This window comes from Manis pentadactyla, chromosome 19, assembly GCF_030020395.1.
Source record: "Manis pentadactyla isolate mManPen7 chromosome 19, mManPen7.hap1, whole genome shotgun sequence".
Classification (NCBI taxonomy): domain Eukaryota; kingdom Metazoa; phylum Chordata; class Mammalia; order Pholidota; family Manidae; genus Manis; species Manis pentadactyla.
The window spans coordinates 24,764,734-24,786,572 of NC_080037.1; the positions used below are offsets into that span (position 1 = coordinate 24,764,734).

General features: G+C 34.5%; 1 protein-coding gene across 1 annotated transcript in view; it reads left to right on the plus strand.

Annotated features, from left to right (window-relative positions):
- The window catches only part of CDC73 (cell division cycle 73), a 127,248-nt gene that overhangs the window by 2,280 nt on the left and 103,129 nt on the right, over positions 1-21,839 (plus strand). Inside the window, exons 2-7 of the mRNA XM_036919689.2 lie at positions 593-698; positions 2,984-3,053; positions 5,695-5,757; positions 5,838-5,890; positions 8,202-8,290; positions 21,517-21,733. Of these exons, the coding sequence (XP_036775584.2) occupies positions 593-698; positions 2,984-3,053; positions 5,695-5,757; positions 5,838-5,890; positions 8,202-8,290; positions 21,517-21,733 (598 nt within the window). The remainder of the gene's footprint in view (positions 1-592; positions 699-2,983; positions 3,054-5,694; positions 5,758-5,837; positions 5,891-8,201; positions 8,291-21,516; positions 21,734-21,839) is intronic.

The following is a 21,839-nucleotide window of genomic DNA, read 5'->3' on the forward strand; positions in this document are numbered from 1 at the left end:
TTGAGCAAGTAGTATTGTGTGTTTACATTAGAGAGCTTGCTCCCCTACACTACATTGTTTTTTCTCACAGGTGGTAGTCTTCCTGGTTTTACATCATTTTTGGCTTAATTTGAGGAATGTCATTAAAACTACCTCTCTGAAAGTCATTGTGTTTACTGTACAATGTTGTTAAGCATGTTGTGCAGCATTATCTTACTGAGGAGACATGGGATAAATTTCTTGTAAGATTAGCAATAGCAATAGTTGTGCTTCTTCTGATCAGTTTGTTTTCTTTTATAGATCCTCTGCAATCTGTGCTGATTAGGTTTGTCTCTTTATTGTCAAACCTCGGAACACAATTTGGGCCAAATTCTAAAAAGTATAGTACTTCAGATATGAATGTAGTGTGCTCTCCTTTTTGCTTTTTGTCATTGCTTCTTTTGTGTTACTTTTGTTTTAATGACATTCCATTTATTAGATCTCATAAATGTGTTTTTGTTACCATGTTAAATTCACTGTTGGAAAGCAAAGTGGTAGAGTAGATTAGTTCATAAAATTAAGCCCGAAGAGTTCAATTAAAATTGCAAATAAAATCTTGCCTTGATTATTTCAGGACTGGAAAGGAAGGCCAACCCAGAGAGTACTATACATTGGATTCTATCTTATTTCTACTTAATAATGTCCACCTTTCTCATCCTGTTTATGTCCGACGTGCAGCTGTAAGTAGAATTCATTTTAAAACTTATTTGATTTAACTGATGATAGGTATCATTTGCCATGGATAACTACTTTGATGAGTTTCAGATCAAAAGATGGTAAGATTTGTCTGTGAAAGTCTCCGGAGGGTCAAAATTAAATCACTGACTTAAGCAGATTTTTAAATCTGTGACTTTTTCATGTAAAATGTGGGTAATGTTTAAAACAGAAGTTTTAAAGACATTTATAGGGATGTTTTAAAATTATGAGCTTGTGGAAGGACCCTGATATTCAGAACTCTAATTTTTTTTGTGTGTGTAGGTGAAAATATTCATATTTATTTATGAGTTCTTGCCCATATCAATGGACTGTCTGGCATCAGCCACAGCGTCAGGTTTTTTTTCTTTTTTTCTTTTTTTTGTATGAAAATATTCGTATTTATTTAGGAGTTCTCTAGTTTAATTTTGAATACTTTTTTTGGCATGAAAAAGAATCAGATTAACAGACTTACTAAAATTAATTTTAAACAACTTAATAAACTTTTTTCATGCTTTATTGATAAATTGATGTTTGTAATTTTGCCTGCTTTCTGGATCTGAGTGTTTGAACATTGCTTTTCTGATCAAGGAGCACATACATAGTGTCAAATACATACTGAAAAAATAATATGTAGGGTGAAACTCTTTGGGACTTAGGAAATAATGGGATAAAAATAGCAGTATCTCTCTCTATAAAGCTGTATTAACTCAGATCTTTAAAAACTGAATTAGGCAGCAATTAGAATGTTTTGTTATATATATCCTTTCATTCTGGGATGATAAAGATGATCCAGATACCTGGTTTAAAACTATTTAGAGATTATGTTCTTAGGGGATGGCTGTACCACAGAACTGATGGCTGTAATTGTTACTGTGAACCTTAGGGCTCTTGGTCACGGAAGATTTTAACTTTTTGTTTTTCTCAAATATCTGATAAATTGAAAGGGCAGAATACTTAAATTCGGGGGTTCTAAAAATTTTGTTTCCTTCTAACACCTTCGTGTTACTTGTTTTCTTGTGTGGAGACCGTTTCTGAAATAAATTTTTCTGACCCATAGCTCCTATTTTATTTTTAGTGTGAGTATACATACCTTTTTCAGTTGGCCGTGATGTGCATATAATTCATTAATGACCAAATGTTGAAGTAAGTATATTACCAGACTTGGAAACAGTAATTTAAAGAAAGTTAATTCAAATCTTGTAACTATTTATGATATTTCATGTAGAGCAGTTTTTAAAAAGAAGCACACAAAAAAATTGTGTACTCTTAAATACTTGTAAGCAGAAATTAAAATTGAGCCTACCCTTTTACAAATATGATTAATTTTAAGTGTAAATACAATTCATCTCTGTCATGCAGGAGTGTGTGCACAATGTTTGCTGCAGTGAAATGTATTTGGTACTCAGTATAAGATAATTAGCCGAAGATATTAAGGGTTCTTGTTACTTACATAAAGTGACAAAAAGATTTTAACTATATAATCTTACAGCTGTTAGTTTTTCCTATGCTCTGTTATTTGTTTACATTGTAAAAATGATGTGGAAATTATGGTAACTTCATGATTTACTGAATTCATGGCCCAAAGATGAGATGGGTGCCTAAAATATGCAGTCGTTTATTTTGTTCTCATTTTTATAAGTTGCTGATATAGGAGATTAAAGGAAAAGTAACCAAAATAAATAATTTTCCAGAGTTTATTTAAAAAATTTTTCCTGCTTACAGAATTTATGCATACTCAGGAATAAAAGGAAATGTGAATGTAGAAAGTAAACAATTGCAATTAATATTTTCCTGTATAATCTTAAATTTTTTCCATGCCTAAAAAACACATACCAATTGTTAATTATGAAATGTGAGAAATGAAAACACTATGGAAACATTACATAAAATGAGCAAGCAAGGGGACTGAAAAATGTGCTTGCCCCAGATACATAAACCATCATGAATAAAATTAAAAAATAAATATTTAGAATTAGCCAAGGGAACAAAAAAAGATAGAAATTGATGTTTTGAATAGAGATAGGTTCATTGTTTAATTTCTAATGATTATCTTTTATATGTCTTAATCAAATTTTAAGAACAAAGTTACTAAAAACTAACATGCTTTAAAATATTAGGTTCTTTTAGTCTAGTCATTTTCTAAAAATAAGATTCTAAAGTGTTATCAAGATATGTTGTAGTAAAATTCAGATATTATATGATGTTTATCTTTATGAAGTTTCATATAATTGTTACTGATTTGATACCTAATTTAAAATTTTGGCTTCAGACTGAAAATATTCCTGTGGTTAGAAGACCTGACCGAAAAGATCTACTTGGATATCTCAATGGTGAAGCATGTGAGTAATTTTAAAAATTGCTCTCACTCTTAAATAGAAATTGTTTCTTTTTTTCCCAATAAAATAAGAAGCAGTGAGAAGAGAATCTGTATACCCACTACAAAGTTAACCTGCCTGCCGTTCATATGCTATCCTTTCCTCTTTAGTGAAAGCACTGTCTTTGGTCCTAAGGCCAGTGTCACCTTCCTTGTATATGGATTCCACCTCCTTTCACACTCTCAGAGACTTTACCTTTGTAAATTGTTCCTTCTCATGTCATCTGTTTTCTCCTTCTGCATCATTCCCTTTAGAATAGGTACAGTAAGATATCTCATTAAAAAGTTTTTTTTGACCCCGCATTCCTACTATCTGCTGCTCCATTTGTCATTTTGTTGCAAAACTCTTTGCAAGAGATGTGTGATATTACTGTTTCCTCTTCTTTACATCTGGCTCTCTTGAATCCATTCCAGTAGGGCTTTCTTCTTCACCATTCCACTAAAATCACTCTTAGAAGGTCAACACTGACTTAAGTATTGCCAAGTCTTTTGATCTGTCTTACCACATCTTACTTGACCTCTCAACAGCATTTGATAGTGTTCATGTCTCCGTTTTGGATACCCTTTCTTCACTTGGCACTTGGGCAACAGACACTTGATTCTCTTTCTATTCATTGCCCATCTCTCATTTTTTTGCTTATTTCTTTATCTACAACACTGACCTATTCCCTAAGCTCCAGATTTATAAATTCACTGTCAACATCTTCCCTTGGGATAGGCACCTGAAATTTTAACATAACCAAAATAGAGTGCCAGTCTCTTCTTCCCTTCTCCCCAAAAACAAGGCTAAAACAGCAAGTTGTTCTCCCACTGCTCCTGTCTCAATAAATGGTATTCCATTTGTGTAATTGCTTAGGCCAAAAATCCTGGGCTTCACTGACATCTGTTTGACAATAGAGAGACAAACCTAATCAGCACAGATTGCAGAGGATCTATAAAAGAAAACAAACTAATGAAAGAAAAGTCCTTTTCTTTACCTTTGAAAACATGACAACTTCTTAACATTCTACTCTTACCTTGTTCCATCTTTTCTCTTTACACTATTGCCCTTGTGACTTTAGGCCCTCTCACAGGTCTCCACTCTTTATTTCTAGTGTAGTCTCTGCCTACTAGTTAGAGTGACTAGTAAGTATGATTGTGTTATGTACTGGCTGAAGGCTATCCTATGGCTTCCCCTCACACTGAGAATAAAACTCCTAACTCCTGATTATGACTTTTATGTGATTCTTGCTTCTTCCTAAATCTCTGTGACCTCATCTTTTACTAGTCGTCTTTTGTTCACAGAAGTCCAGGTAGGGGGAAAGGTGGTATTATTCAATTAATAGGTTGGTAAAAATTAAAAACAATTCTGCATTATATAAAAAAAAAAGACATGACAAACTAGGAAAAGATGTTTCAAGTCATCACAGTAAAAGTGCCAGTGTCACTAATAATATGAAGTGGTCCTAGAAATAAATATGTGAGAGACCATCAACCAGCTCTATGGGTATGGTCATACAATTCATAGAAAAGGTGATAAAATCATGCGAAAAATGTTTAATTTCATTGATAATAGAATTGCAAATCCAAACTATACAGAGATAGCACTTTTTTTTTTTTACACCTGATAAAGATCTAGAAGTTGGATAATATATTCTTGTGAGGCTATAAGGAAGCAAATATTCTAATAAGTGTTGGTTGGTTGCAATTGATACAACCACCACTGAGGAAATTTGGCAGTAATATGTCATTATAAATTCAGTACAGAAATTATACGTCTGGGACTTTATCCTTGAGGTAATATTTGGAAATGTATGAAGCAATAATATTATTTATTGTGCCATTGTTTGTAGTGGCAAAAGACTGTAAAGAGTTGAACTGCTCATTGGTAGGGAACTAGTTAGTCCATGCAATGGAATACTATGTAGCTATAAATAAAAGACTTAAAAAATGTTCTACATATTGATATGGAGGATGTTGGAGATAATGTGAGAAGTTAGAAAGGAAGGTTCAGAACTTGTGTATAGAATGATATTTTTTATGTAAAAAGGAAAAATAAAAACGTAATTTTGTATTTCTTGAACCTACAGAAAGAAACTAGAAAGATACACAAGAGACTAACAGTAGTTACATAGAGTAGCAAAAACTAGGTGGATGGAGACAGGTACACTCCTTTGTTACAGTTTCATTATTTTGAGCCATTCAAAAATTAATTATTTTGCCAATTGTGAATAACTAAAAGTTGCATTTTAAAAGTGAATGCTAACTTTTAGAAAAACTTTTCCTGTATGTACACACATGTATGTATTTATGTTGAGGTGCCCTTTTAGGTGCATATGTTGTGATATCAGTGTGTTCTTCGAAGTGATCAGTTGATTTCAGTCAGATAATTGCAATATTTTGTAAGATACATTGTTAAAAATAAATTGTCCTCTTACAGACTTTCTACTACAGATTATTCTTTTATATAAAGTGCTTTCACAAAAACATGCTTTAAAATTTATTTTTTTCCTAGGGAAATCAGTGTATATAAAGTAAGAAATATAACAAATCTTGAGCATCTCACATCTGATAATATCCAGTGTTCAAATATTGATCTTCTCACATAAATATTTTTAAATCTTCAGCCACATCAGCAAGTATAGACAGAAGTGCCCCTCTAGAAATAGGACTTCAGCGATCTACTCAAGGTATGTTTTGTTGCATGTTTATATTGAACTGTCAGCCTATCCAAAAACTGTATGTTTATTTACTTCTTTTTTTCTTACAGTCAAACGAGCTGCAGATGAAGTTTTGGCAGAAGCCAAGAAGCCACGAATTGAGGTAATGGAACTTTATTTTAAAGGTGATACATATTGTTACAGAAATTGAGATTGTGTAGCAGTAAGAATTCTTTTATAGCAATAAGAATTCTTTGTTCATAGTCCTAGAAGCTTTTATTCCAGGAAAATTGTTATAGTAGAATGAACAGTTATTAATAAGTAGCTTGAGCCATCTCTCATGTACAAGCTATGTGGTGGATGAGTCACTTTCTTTTTTTGCCATAAAGAAACTTTGATCAGGCCCTATTGGTGAATCAGGTTAGAAAACTTTTTCTGTGAAAGGCCAGATAGTAAATGGTTTAGCCTTTCTGGGCCATTTAGTCTCTAACTACTCCAGCCATTACTGTAGTGTGAAGATAGGCATACACAATACATAAATGAATAGGCAAGACTCTATTCCCATAAAATTTTGGCAGAATTCCACAAAATTTTCCAAAACATGATGGATGAGATTTGGTCTTTGGAGTGTAGTTTGAAATGGAAGCCACATAAGAAGTTACTTTGAGGAAGAAAATTTGTTGATGCAGCTATGTACTGCATAAGGTAGTTAAACTGTAGGAATTCTAATTTTGTAATTATAAAACGATTTAAACTTGAAACAAGCCCTAGATCCCCCTGAAAATGGAGGATTATGCATTAGAGGCACAGTTAAAATCTGAGACATGACTAACCTGGTTATATATCAGTTAACAATACAGGAGAAGCACTTGTGAGTCATTAGTAGTTGTTAACATGGCTAGAAACCATAAATCTTCATTTCACACTTGTATAAAAGCCAAATAATTGTACCCTTTGTCTGCTATATAAACAGCAAAGCATCCACAATCAAGGATAAGAAAGGTAACTGTTAAAGGAACAGGGTTGCTTTATAAGTAATACAATAGAATCATTGGCAAAATTCACTGCTAAATTTTAGTCAAGCATACTCTGCAACATGGGCCTGATTTTTTTAGGTAATGATGATAATGATAATTGACTTATTGTTATTACTCTGCTAAACGATATTCTATATACTTTATATTATCTCATGTAATCCTTACCACAACCTCCTCAAGTTGGCAGTATCATGCATGTCATCTGTGAGCACACTAGCTCAGAGAGAATGAGTGACTTGTTGAAGTTCATAGAACCAAGATTAGAGCCCAGGCAGTCGGGCTTCTAACTATTATACTGTGCACAGATTTTATAGCAGTAAAACTGAAATTTCCTCCTGGTCTCTTTGTATAAAATGAGGTTGTGACCCATGATGAACAAAATGAGTGAATTATGGCATACCATTTATTTGGAAAGACCTGGAACTCATAGTGCAATTGTTTAAAAAAATTGAACATGTCGGAAATGCCAGTTTGCTATTATTCTAGTAACTTGAAAAACCAGGAGGAAATCGCATAATAAAATTGTTTTCAGAGGATTTGTCGATGTAAAGTGAGTTTCATAAGCAGCTATATTACATAAATATTTTTCAGTTCAGTACATAGATATGAGAACCTACAAGGCACTTTCCGGGGATTCTTTTCTGATTAAAGTTTAGGCTACAGTTGTCTTTAAAATCAACATTCTCCTAAGGAACTTGATCATACCTTTATTACAGATGGCAAACGTTTAGTGCATTTGTTTAAATAATATTACCTTACATTCATGTCAGCAATATGTTTTATGAGTTTTACATGATAGATGAATATTACAGCACATCTTTTTAGATTTCTCCAATATACTGATGGCTTTTTATATAATTTCATATTCCAGTAACCATAAACACTGAATAGTCAGTGAAATTCTAAGCAGATTAGGTAAGCTGCACTGGCATGGTTGAATTCTTTGTAGGAAACTCCTGAAGTTCTGAGAAACATGCTTTGAAAACCATTGAAGTTTCATTTCTGGTGTTTTGATCTGTGCTGATAGATTCAGGAACTGAGGCAACAGATGAAAAAAACCTAGATATAAAATGAAATTTTTGACTTGAGGTGAAGGTTTTCCAAAAAATTGAGTTAAAAGTCCTCATGAAGAGAAATTATTTATTGTGTGATATCTTTTGGAATAAAGGTAGCTATGGCATATTATGGGGGAAAACAGTCATACAAAAAAGTTACTGAAGGTTTTTGGTAAGTTTTTAGTTCTACTCTTACATGATCCAACATGTATTTATTACTATTGTCTTTATGTAACTAAAAGTAATGGTAAAGTTGACTTAAGGCCTGTGGTGCCTGGAACTTTATGGGTGGGGGCTTAAGGAAGGAGAAGTTATGTGCAGTGTTTTTTGTTGTAGAAGTTAAATAAAAATTTAAAATATTCACTAACGTGATGATTTTCAGGATGAAGAGTGTGTGCGCCTTGATAAAGAGAGATTGGCTGCTCGCTTGGAGGGTCACAAAGAAGGGATTGTACAGACTGAACAGATCAGGTAAGAATTTCTTTAGTAGAAAGTAGTCAGTTCACGAACATGTAAGTGTATTTGGAAGAGGGGATATTAATATGCTATCTCCATTTACATTTTATGTTCATTATATACCACTGTGCCCTAAGTTCAAAGGATGTGTGGGCATGTTTATGATAGGGAGAATTAGAAGCCATTGTGCTCATTATGCTTTCTGGAACACCTTCTGATTCAGTTACCATATTAATCTTTTCTTTTTAAAATTACTCCATAATCCAAGCCACTCACTTATCATGTCATCTCTTACTTATAGCAGGGGTTGGTTAGTAAACTTTTTCTGTAATGTGCCATATGTTTAAATATTTTTGGTTTTGCGGGTCATATGGTTTTTTTGTACTCAACTTTTTTGCAGTAGGGAAAGCAGCTGTAGACTGCTTTCATTCATATATGAATGGGCATGACTGGATTTGGGTGTTGTCTTATTTTGTTGACCCCTCATTTTTACTGAAAACAGTAGCCAGAGTGTCAGCGTATTTGCACTATTTGCACTGGTTTCCTGAGCCTCAGTGCCCAGAGAGCTGTGGAGGGGCAGATAACACCAGTATATTCAGTGGGTTACATTATAGGAGAAGAACCCAGGGCTAAGGGTCCAGCACTTCTTGAACAAGCAGCAGCCATTATGGCAAGATGCAGTTAAACCAGTTCCCCTCACCGGGGAGTGAGCAGCAGTTATGTTGTGGTTACCTTGACATATTTAGTTTAAATTTCTCCTAACATCTCATAATTTTCATAGTATGGGTCTTATATATCTTTTTGTCATATTTAACCACAAGCATTTCATACTTTTTGATGTCTGTTGTATGTGTTTAATCTGTTTAATAATTTAAAAATATTTAAAATCTTGATTGTTTATTGCTAGTGTAGAAATACAGTTTATTTTGGGGTGTGGGTCTTAGATCTTGCAATCATGCTAAACTCATCTTGTTACCTTTTTTTGTTGATTTCATTGGCTTTTCTATATAGATAATCGTGTATCTACATATAAAATGCATCTTGACTTTCTTTCCAAATAGATACCTTTTATTTCTTGCCTTACTGCACTGGCTAGACTCACTAATCCAGTGTTGAATAGAAGTAATGAGATGAGACATTTCTTTTGCTGTTCCTCATATTAGGGGAAAGTGGTCATTCACTGTTAAGCATGTTAGCCTTACTTTTTTTTTTTCATAGATAGCCTTTAACTACAAAAAAATGGATGATAAAATGCCCCATTTATTCCTTATTTGGAAGGAAACTTCCTGGGAGCTTTAATCAGAAAGCATTGTTGGCTATTGTCAAATGCTTTTTCTGATTCTATTGAAATGGCCATCCAGTTTTTCTTTTTTTTTGATAGATAGTGAATTAATTTATTGATTATGAATATTTGCATTCCATGGATAAATTCTGTTTGATCATTTTATTAATCTGTTGTGTAACAACTCAAAACACAATGGCTTAAACAAAGCCCATTATCTCACAGATTCTGTGGGTCAAGAGTTTTGGGTATGATTTAGATGGCCTTTCTGCTTTGGGTTTGTCGCAATGCTGCAGTTATGGTGTTCGCCAGAACAATGGTCTCGTGTCTTGACTTCCAAGCGCACTCATGTGGTGGCTGGCAGAATTTAGTTCCTTACTAACTTCAGTTACTCAGCTATCACATAAGAGAACTCTTTTGGTTCTTTGCCACATTTGGTCTCTCCATACAAGATTTCACAGTTTTGCAGCTTGCTTTATCAGAGTGAGAAAGCAGTAGGGCAAGAAAGAGGTCAAGCAAGATAGAAGTTAGTTTCTTTTTCTTTTTTAAAAATTTTTTATTAATGTATGATTGATATACACTCTTATGAAGGTTTCACATGAAAAAACAAGTTGGTTACTACATTTACCCATATTATCAAGTCCCCACCCATACCCCAATGTAGTCACTGTCCATCAGTATAGTAAGATGCCACAGATCCACTATGTGCCTTCTCTGTGCTACACTGTTCTCCCTGTGATCCCCCACACCATGTGTGCTAAACATAATACCCCTCAATCCCCTTTTCCCTCCCTCCTCACCTGCCCTCCCACACCCCTCCCCTTTGGTAACCACTAGTTCATTCTTGGCATTTCTGAGTCTGCTGCCATTTTGTTCATTCAGTTTTGCTTCATTATTATACTCCACAAATGAGGGAAATCATTTGGCGTTTGTCTTTCTGTGCCTGGCTTATTTCACTGAGCATAATGTCCTCCAGCTCCATCCATGTTGGAAATGGTAGGATTTGTTTTTTTCTTATGGCTGAATAGTATTCCATTGTATATATGTACCACATCTTCTCTATCCATTCATCTACAGATGGACACTTAGGTTGCTTCCATATCTTGGCTACGGTAAAAAGTGCTGCAATGAACATAGGGGTGCATATGTCTTTTTGAATCTGAGAACTTGTATTCTTTGGGTATATTCCAAGGAGTGGGATTCCGGGGTCAAATGGTATTTCTATTTTTAGTTTTTTGAGGAACCTCCATATTGCTTTCCACAATGGTTGAACTAGCTTACATTCCCACCAGCAGTGTAGGAGGGTTCCCCTTTCTCTGCATCCTTGCCAACATTTGTTGTTCTTAGTCTTTTTGATGCTGGCCATCCTTACTGGTGTGAGGTGATTATCTCATTGTGCTTTTAAGTTGCATTTCCCTGATGATTAGTGATGCGGAGCAACTTTTCATGTGTTTGTTGGCCATCTGAATTTCTTCTTTGGAGAACCGTCTCTTCATATCCTCTGCTCATTTGTTAATCGGGTTATTTGCTCTTTGGGTGCTGATGTGTGTAAGTTCTGTTTAACCCCTTGTTGGATGTGTCAATTACAAATATAGTCTCCCATACTGTAGGATGCCTTTTTGTTTTGTTGATGATGTCCTTTGCCATACAAAAACTTTTTAGTTTGATGTAGTCCCATGAGTTCATTTTTGCTTTTTTTTCCCTTTCTCGAGGAGATGGGTTCAGGAAGAAGTTGGTCATGCTTATATTCAGGAGATGTTTGCCTGTGTTGTCTTCTAAGAGTTTTATGGTTTCATGACTTATATTCAAGTCTTTAATCCATTTCGAGTTTACTTTTATGTGTGAGGTTAAACAATAATCCAGTTTCATTCTCTTGCATGTACCTGTCCAGTTTTGCCAACACCAGCTGTCATTTCCCCATTGTATGTCTGTGGCTCCTTTATCATATATTAATTGACCATATATGGTTGGGTTTATATCAGGGCTCTCTAGTCTGTTCCATTGGTCTATGGATCTGTTCTTGTTCCAGTACCAAATTGTCTTGATTACTGTGGCTTTGTAGTAGAGCTTGAAGTTGGGGAGCATAATTCCCCCTGCTTTATTCTTTCTTCTCAGTATTGCTTTGGCTATTCGGAGTCTTTTTTGGATCCATATGAATTTTAGGACGATTTTCTCTAGTTTGTTGAAGAATGCTGTTGGTGTTTTGATAGGAATTGCATTGAATCTATAGATTGCTTTAGGCAGGATGGCCATTTTGACAATATTAATTCTTCCTATCCATGAACACGGGATGTGTCTCCATTTATTGGTATCTTCTTCAGTTTCTCTCATGAATGTCTTGTAGTTTTGAGAGTATAGGTCTTTCACTTCCTTGGTTAGGTTTATTCCTAGGTACTTTATTCTTTTTGATGCATTTGTGAGTGGAATTGTTTTCCTGATTTCTCTTTCTGCTAGTTCATCATTAGTGTATAGGAATGCCACAGATTTCTTTGTATTAATTTTATATCCTGCAACTTTTCTGAATTCAGATATTAGATCTAGCAGTTTTGGAGTGGATTCTTTAGGGTTTTTGATGTACAATATCATGTCATCTGCAAACAGGGACAGTTTAACTTCTTCCTTGCCAATCTGGATGCTTTTTATTTATTTGTGTTGTCTGTTTGCCGTGGCTAGGACCTCCAGGACTATGTTGAATAGAAGTGGGGAGAGTGGGCATTCTTGTCTTGTTCCCAATCCTAAAGGAAAAGCTTTCAGCTTCTTGCTGTTAAGTATAATATTGGCTGTGGGTCTGTCATATATGGCCTTTATTATGGTGAGGTACTTGCCCTCTATACCCATTTTGTTGAGAGTTTTTATCATGAATGGATGTTGAATTTTGTCAAATGCTTTTTCAGCATCTATGGACATGATTGTGTGGTTTTTATCCTTCCTTTTTGTTGATGTGGATGATGTTGATGGTTTTCGAATGTTGTACTATCCTTGCATCCCTGGAATAAATCCTACTTGATCATGATGGATGATCTTTTTATGTGTTTTTGAATTTGGTTTGCTAGTATTTTGTTGAGTATTTTTGCATCTATGTTCATCAGGGATCCTGTTCTGTAATTTTCTTTTTTTTGTGGTGTTTTTGCCTCATTTTGGTATTAGAGTGATGCTGGCCTCACAGAATGAGTTTGGAAGTATTCTCTCCTCTTCTGTTTTTTTGAAAACTTTAAGGAGAATCGGTATTAGGTTTTCATGAAATGTTTGATAAAATTCGGCGGTGAAGCCATCTGGTCCAGGAGTTTTGTTCTTAGGTAGGTTTTTGATTACCAGTTCAATTTCCTTACTGGTAATTGGTCTGTTACAGATTTTCTGTTTCTTTCTTGGTCAGCCTTGGAAGGTTGTATTTTTCTAGAAATTTGTCCATTTCTTCTAGGTTATACAGTTTGTTAGCATATAATTTTTCATAGTATTCTCTAATAATTCTTTGTATTTCTGTGGTGTCTGTAGTGATTTTTCCTTTTTCATTTCTGATTCTGTTTATGTGAGTAGACTCTCTTTTTTTCTTGATAACTCTGGCTAGGGGGTTATCTATTTTGTTTATTTTCTTGAAGAACCAGCTCTTGCTTTCATTGATTCTTTCTATTGTTTTATTTTTCTCAATTTTATTTATTTCTGCTCTAATCTTTATTATGTCCCTCCTTCAACTGACTTTGGGCCTCATTTGTTGTTCTTTCTCTAGTTTCATTGTGAGTTTAGACTGCTTAAATAGGATTGTTCTTCTTTCCTGAGGTAGGCCTGTATTGCAGTATACTTTCATCTTAGCACAGCCTTGGCTGTGTTCCACATATTTTGCAGTGTTGAATTATTGTTGTCATTTGTCTCCATATATTGCTTGATCTCTGTTTTTATTTGGTCATTGATCCATTGGTTATTTAGGAGCATGTTGTGAAACCTCCATGTGTTTGTAGGAGTTTTCATTTTCTTTGCGTAGTTCATTTCTAGTTTCATACCTTTGTGGTCTGAGAAACTGGTTGGTACAATTTCAATCTTTCTGAATTTACTGATGCTCTTTTTGTGGCCTAGTATATGATCTGTTCTTGAAAATGTTCCATGTGCACTTGAAAAGAATGTGTATTCTGTTGCTTTTGTGTGTAGAGTTCTGTAGATGTCTGTTAGGTCCATCTGTTCTATTGTGTTGTTCAGTGTCTCTGTGTCCTTACTTATCTTCTGTCTGGTTGATCTGTCCTTCAGAGTGAGTGAGTGTTGATGTCTCCTAGAATGAATGCATTGCATTCTATTTCCCCTTTTAATTCTGTTAGTATTTGTTCCACATATGTGGGTGCTCCTGTGTTGGGAGCAAAGATATTTATAATGGTTATATCTTCTTGTTGGATTGACCCTTTTATCATGTAATGTCCTTTTTTGTCTCTTGTGACTTTCTTTCTTTTCAAGTCTATTTTGTCTGTTACAAGTACTGCAACTCCTGCTTTTTTCTCTCTGTTAGTTGCATGAAATATCTTTTTCCATCCCTTCAGTGTTAGTCTGTGTATGTCTTTGGGTTTAAAGTGAGTCTCTTGTAGGCAGCATATAGATGGGTGTTGTTTTTTTATCCATTCAGTGACTCTGTGTCTTTTGATTGGTATATTCAGTCCATTTACATTTAGGGTCATTATCGATAGGTATGTACTTATTGCCATTGCAGGCTTTAGATTTGTGGTTACCATAGGTTCAAGGTTAACATCCTTATTATCTAAGAGTCTAACTTAACTCACTTAATATGCTGTTATAAACACAATCTAAAGGTTCTTTTCTTTTTCACCTTTTCCTTCCTCCTCCATTCTTTATATATTAGGTATCATATTCTGTATTCTTTGTCTGTCCCTGATTGACTTTGTGAATAGTTCATTTAATTTTGCATTTGCTTAGTAATTAGCTGTTCTACTTTCTTTACTGTGGTTTTATTACCTCTGGTGACAGCTATTAAAACTTAGGAAAACTTCCATCTATAGCAATCTCTCCAAAATAGACTGTAGAGATGGTTTGTGGGAGGTAAATTCTCTCAGCTTTTGCTTATCTGGAAATTGTTTAATCCCTCCTTCAAATTTACATGCTAATCTTGCCAGGTAAAGTAATCTTGGTTCCAGGCCCTTCTGCTTCATGGCATTACATACATCATGCCACTCCCTTCTAGCCTGTAAGGCTTCTGCTGAGAAGTCTGATGGGCTTTCCTTTTTATGTGATCTTATTTCTCTCTGTCTGCTTTTAATAGTCTGTCCTTATCCTTGATCTTTGCCAATTTTATTACTATATGTCTTGGTGGTGTTTTCCTTGGGTCCCTCGTGTTGGGAGATCTGTGGATCTCCATGGCCTGAGAGACTATCTCCTTCCCCAGATTGGGGAAGTTTTCAGCAACTACCTCCTCAAAGACACTTTCTATCCCTTTCTCTCTCTCTTGTTCTTCTGGTATCCCTATAATACGAATATTGTTCTGCTTGGATTGGTCACACAGTTCTCTCAATATTCTTTCATTTGTAGAGATCATTTTTTCTTTCTGTGCCTCAGCTTCTTTGTATTCCTCTTCTCTAGTTTCTATTTCATTTATCATCTCCACCTTATCCAACCTGCTTTTAATACCCTCCATTTTGCTCTTCAACGATTGAATCTCTGACTGGAATTCATTCCTGAGTTCTTGGATATCTTTCTGTACCTCCATTAGCATGCTGATGATTTTTATTTTGAACTCCCTTTCAGGGAGAGTCATAAGGTCCATGTCATTTAAATCTTTCTGCGGAGTTATATCAATTTTATTCTGGACCAGGTTCCTTTCGTGTTTCATGTTTGCATATGGCGCCCTCTTGTGTCCAGAAGCTTGACTCTCTGGAGCTGCTCAGCCCCTGAAGCAATGTCAGGGGTCGCAGGGGAGTGGTATTGGTGCCTGGGTGGAGGAAAGAGCTGTTTCCTGCTTCCCAGCTGCTATACCTGTCTCCACTGCCTGAACCAGTGGGCCAAGCACACAGGTAAAAACTTTTGTCCCAGAGCAGCCAGATATGGATCCCTGCTTTCCGCAAGCGGCTGGAATCCCAGTCTCCCCAGGAACTCTGCTGTATTAACTTTCCAACCAGGTAGTCATGCGAGTCTCAAGAAAGCACCATGAAATGTAGGTTTGTGCTCCCAGAGCAGATCTCCAGAGCTAGGTATTCAGCAGTCCCAGGCCTTCCACTCCCTCCCTGCTCTGTTTCTCTTCCTCCCCGCCTGTAAGCTGGGTGGGGGGAAGGGCTTGGGTCTCTCCGGGCCACAGCTTTGGGATGTTACCCTGTTCCGTGAGGTCTGCTCTTTTCTCCAGGTGTATACAGTCTGGCACAGTCCTCTTCCCTGTTGCTCTTTCAGAATTAGTTGCACCAACTATATTTTCGAATTATGTGTGGTTTTAGGAGGAAGCCTCTGTTTCACCTCTCAAGCTGCCATCTTTAATCTAGAAGTTAGTTTCTTATAGTCAAATTTTCTGAGTGGTGCCCTATCATTTGTATGACATTCTCTTGTTAGAAACAAAATTCAGCACCCCCCACCCCCACAGGGATTAATATATTCCCCTCCCTTTGGGTGTGTGTGAATGCCAAAAGGTGGATGTCATTAATAATCATTTCAGAAGCTGCCTAGCACAATCATCATGTATTCTCTTTTTATATATTACTGAATTTAAAAAATTTTAAATTTATGTAGAATTTTTTTCACTTATGTTTATGGGTTCGTAGTGTTTTTTTTACCAATTTTAAAATTTATTTTAATTTATTTTGGTATGTAGTGTTCTTGTAATGTCTTTCTCTTGTTTCATAGCAAGCTTCTTCTGGTCTTAGTATAAACTGGAAAGTATTTTCTTCTCTTTAGTTTTCTGGAAAAGTTTGTTTAGAATTGGTAGTATATTTCCCAGTGTTTAAGAGAATTTACTAATAAAGCCATGTATGCTGTAGTTTTATTTATTTTTATGTATTTCAGGTAAAGGTTTTAACTACAGTTTCAATTTCTGTAATAGTTGTAGGGCTATTCTGGTTCTCTTCCCCTGTTTTTTTGAGTGTTTCTTTGAATTTATCTTTTTCATTTAAGTTGTCAAATTTATTGATGTAATGTTTATAATATCCTTTTATAGTGTCTGGAATCTGCAGTGATGTCCTTTTTCATTTTGATGTTAGCAGTTTGTGTCTTCTATTTTTAATATGGCTAAAATTGAAAATTGTATTGATCTCTGAAGAACCATGTTGGGGTTTTTCTTTTTTGAGTCTTCAATTTTTGCACTGATCTTTATGAATTCCTTACTTCTGCTTATATTTGGTTTTTAGTTTCTTACTCTATTTTTTAGAGTTTCTAATGGTGAAAGCTGAGGTTATTGATTTCCTTCTAGGCACTGCTTCAGTGGCATCTCATATGTTGATATACTGTGTTTTCATTTTCATTCAGTTCAAAATTCCTTTGTGATTATCTTTTTTGATTCATGGATTGTTTGCAAGTGAGTTATTTAGTTTCCAAATATTTGGGGATTTTCTGGAGATTTTTGTTCTAGGTGGTGATTTTATCCCAAAGTATGGTTATGCTTTGTGTAACTTGAATCCTCTGAAATGTATTAAAACTTGTCTTTTGGCCTCAAGTACAGTCTGTGTCCATATAAAGAATGTGTATTCTGCTGTTGTGTTGGAATTCTACAAAGCTCATTAAGGTTGAGTTGGTCAGTATAACAGTCAAGTCTTTTATATCCTTATTTGTTTTCTGCCTTACTTGTTTTATTGATTACTGAGAGAGAGAATTTTTGAAATCTTCAAATGTAGATTTGTCTATTTTTCCTTGCAATTCTATTAGATTCTGTCTTTCCACTTTGAAGCTCTCTTATTAGGTATAAATGTTTAGGGTCATTTTTTTTTCTTTAATATTAAAAAAAGTTTATTGAAGTATATAGTTGACAGATAGTTTCAGATGTACAGCATCGTGATTCAACATTTAATACTTTTTGAAATGATCACCATGGTAAGTGTAGTAGTTACCAGGGTTATGTTCTCTTGATGAATAAATCTTTTTATCTTTTTTATGACTGGCATTAATAGTCCTTGTTAAAAAATTACTTTCCCTTATATTAATCTTCTCATTCCCCCTACTTTGTTTTAGCTTATGTTAGCATCGTATATTATTTTTATTCTATTTTTTTAAAAAACTGGAAAAATATACATAACATGAAATTTACAATCTTAACCCTTTTTAAGTGTACGGTTTAGTAGTGTTAAGTATTTTCATATTGTTTTGTAACCATTTCCAGAACTCTTTTCATCTTGAAAACTGGCATTCTGTTACTTTTAACCTTTGTGTCTTTACAGTTTAGGTGATTTTCTTGTATGTGTCAACCATTTACACTTAATATGATTGTTGATATCATTGGTTTTAGTTCATCATTTTGCTTATTTTGTTTACTTTTTTTTTGCAGTTGTTTTAGATTAAATGAGAATTTTTATTCCATTTTATCTTTCTGTTGGTTTATTATAGACATCACTGTTTTGTTATTTTAGTGTTTGCTTTAGGGTTTTTAGTATCGTAGTTTATAGCACCACAGTCTAACTTCAAGTGTTATACCAACTTGTTTAATAGTATCAGGAACCTTATAGTGATTTCCACTACTCTCTTTTTAGCCTTTGTGATTCTGTTGTCATCCATTTTCTTATACGTGTGTGGTAAACACTGATAGGCATTGCTGTTATTCTTGTTTAAGCAGTTATCTTTTAAAGAGATCTAAATAATGAAAAAATCTTATGTATTACAGATACCATTTCCATTGCTTTTCATTCCTTTGTATATATCCATATACACATTTTTTTCCCTTCTGCTGCAAAGACTTAATGTTTCCTTTTGTGTGGGTCTGTTGTTGATGAATACTTTCAAATTTTTCAAATTCTGAATTAATACTTTGCCTTTATTTTTTCTTTCAAGGGATTTAAACTAGATATAGAATTCTAAGTTTCATCTTTTTAAGTACAGATGTACTTAAACTTCCTCAACTCATGAAGGGTTATGTTCCAGTAAACTTATTGTACGTTTGAAAATATTGTAAACTGAAAGTACATTTAGTACACTTGACCTCCTGAACTTTGTAGCTTTGCCTCTTCTACCTTAAACATGCTCAGAACACTTAAATTAGCTTAAGGATAGGCAAAATCTAAAATCTTTATTATATAAGCCTGTTTTATAATTAAGTGTTGAATATCTCATGTAATTACTGAATATTTCACTAAAAGTGGAAAACCAGAATGGTTGCATGGGCTTGGAGTGGTTGTAATGAGTTAATTGGGTGTTTTCCCTCATGGTCTGTGGCAGACGGGGAGCTATGGCTTTCTGCGATTGCCCAGCATCATTGCCCAGTATCATACCACAAAAAATTCAGAATTTTAATGCCCAGTATCATACCACATATTGCTAGCCTACAGAAAAATAAAAATTCAGAATTATAAGTACAATTTCTATTGTCTGTATAACTTTTACACCATCTTGAAGTCAAAGAATTATTAAGTTGAACCTTGTCAAGTTGGGAACCATCTGTACTTCAAAGGTGTTGTGCCACTACATTCTCACTTGCATTATTTCTGATGAGGAGTCTGCTGTCCTCATTTTTTTTTTTTGTTATGAAACATCTTTTTTTCTCTAGCTACTTAAAAATTTTTCTCTAGCAGCGTTTTGAGCCATTTAATTATTAGATGACTTGGTGATGCTTTCTTCCTTGTTCTTTTGCTCAGTGTCTACGAAGGTTGAGGAAATCATTTTGTTCATAATTTCCATTGAATTTGAAAAGTTTTGGCCTTGTTTCTTCAAATATTTTTTTCTGTTTCCTTCTTTCTGGACTTGAGTTACTCAAACTCTGCTTGAAGTTATCCACAGCTTACTATTCTTTTCTTCTTTAGGATTCTTTTTTCTATTTCTTTTTTGGGTTCTTTTTTCTATGCATTTTGGATAGTCTCTGGAGTTATATAATTGACTAACATTTTTTTCTGTAAATATGTATACAGTATATTTGTAGTCTCCAACATTGTATTTTTTATCTTTCCAGGTTGTTTAAATATATAGTCCATGCTTCAGTTTGTTGAACATGTGGAATAGTTATTATTTTAATATTACATCTGTGTCAGTTGGTTTTGATTTAGACTTCTAATTCTGGCTTTTATTTTCCTACTCCTTCCTATACATGCCTTGTAATATTTTGATACTAGAAATTTTGCATTTTAGCTTATTGAGTGCTAGATATTTTTGTATTCACTAAATTTTTGTTTTGTTTTGGGAAATAATTACATCACTTGGAAATGGTTTATTCCTTTTTGGTCTTGATTTTAAGATTTGTTATTTGAACACTGTTCATTTAGGAAAATTACTTTCCAACCATTATTGAGGCAGAACCATTCTGAGTACTCTTCCTAATGCCCCAATGAATATGAGGTTTTGGTCTGGCTGGTGGAAACAAGTACTATTCTCACCCTTTCTGAGTACTGGGAATTACTGCCTGAATCCTCCTGGATTATTCTAGATCCAGTTTTCTCATGCTTATTTGCTAATCAGTGTCTCCTGGAATATTTGGGGGATCTTCTGTGCTGTTCTCTCTTCGCAGGTACTCTTGCCTATGAATTCCAGCCATCCTGATCTTGCTGTATTCTCATGTCCATTTTCAAATCAGGGAGTTTCACTAAGTTTTGCCTGGATTCTCCTCATGCCATGTTGGAAACTTGCAAGGCAATAGAGTGCAGCATTCATAGGGCTTTGCTGTCCTTGTTTCATTTGTCAGAGATTACTGTCTTTCATTCTTTGATATCAAGTATCTAATAAACTATTGCTTCATGTATTTTGACTGGTTGTTTCAAGGGGGAGGGTTGATCCAGTCCCTATTAATTCATCTTGGCTGGAACTAAAAGTTCATTGACTGAAAGTCCAGTGTATGTTTGATTGTGATTTAGAAACATATATGAATTTGGCTCAAGGTATGTTAGTATGCTTTATATTTTAAGGGAAAATTACCCAGTATTATATAAAATGAGTCAAATATGAGGTGAGCATTGAGGATCTATTATGAAGTACCTTCACTCCTAATATAAACAAATCAGTATACTATGTAATAAATACTACTGTATTTAAACCTGCAGCAATTCCTGTCCTTTTTCCAGATGTTTAAATGTATTTCAAGATTGTCATCTTGTGATTAGAGTAATAACTTTGTCAACTGTTATTAAGGTACCCAGACACTTTTTAACTCTTCTTCTCATTTTACATTGTGAAAAATGACACTAAGCTTATCATCTTAATGAAATATATACTTTCAGTGTTAGTCTTTCTTATAGTTCTGAGAACATAATCTCTGTTTGCTGTTTTGCCTGTTAGTTGAAAATCAAGTAAAGAAAGAACTTCGAAATACGGCTTTATCTTCTAGACTTTAAAAGTATATGTTTATGTGGCATATCCTTTGTTACCTATAAAATTGATACATTGTACATTGTGACACAGATCTGAAACCTTGAAATAAATTTCAAGGAAAACCTTAGCTTTGAATTCTTCACAGATTGAATTTTTCACCCCTCTACCAAGGTGACGTGCGTGTATGCGTATGCATGTTTGTGTAATGTGTATAGACTTGGTGAGGAGAGTTGTTAGCAAATGAGTCTTAAAATGTAAAGAAGAGCACCTATATTAATGAGTTCCTCTAATTTGGGGTGGAAGGAAAGACAAAACGGAAAGATTTTTGTGCATGGATCCTTCTAAGAAATTACTAATTTGCTCAGAGTAATTTTTTTACATGTATTCTAAAACCTTATATGATTATAAAATATGTAAATTTTATAGATAAGAAGAAAACCTTAATTATTGCCACTTAAAGTTTTCTTACCAGAAACTTATAAATGTAACAAATTTATGATGTGCTTAAGAGATCCTTGCTGTGAAAATTAAAGAAAGAAATTGCTTTCAGGTCTCTGTCTGAAGCTATGTCAGTGGAAAAAATTGCTGCAATCAAGGCCAAAATAATGGCTAAGAAAAGATCTACTATCAAGACTGACTTAGATGATGATATAACTGCCCTTAAACAGAGGAGCTTTGTGGATGCTGAGGTAGATGTGACCCGACATATTGTCAGCAGAGAGAGAGTTTGGAGGACTCGGACAACTATCTTACAGAGTACAGGAAAGGTAATTAAAATATTTCACTCATTCATTAGAGTGTGTATATTCACACAGTAATATTAACCAGTCTTCCATTCCATTTTAGTTTATGGTGGCTGTTGGTCACCAAGGA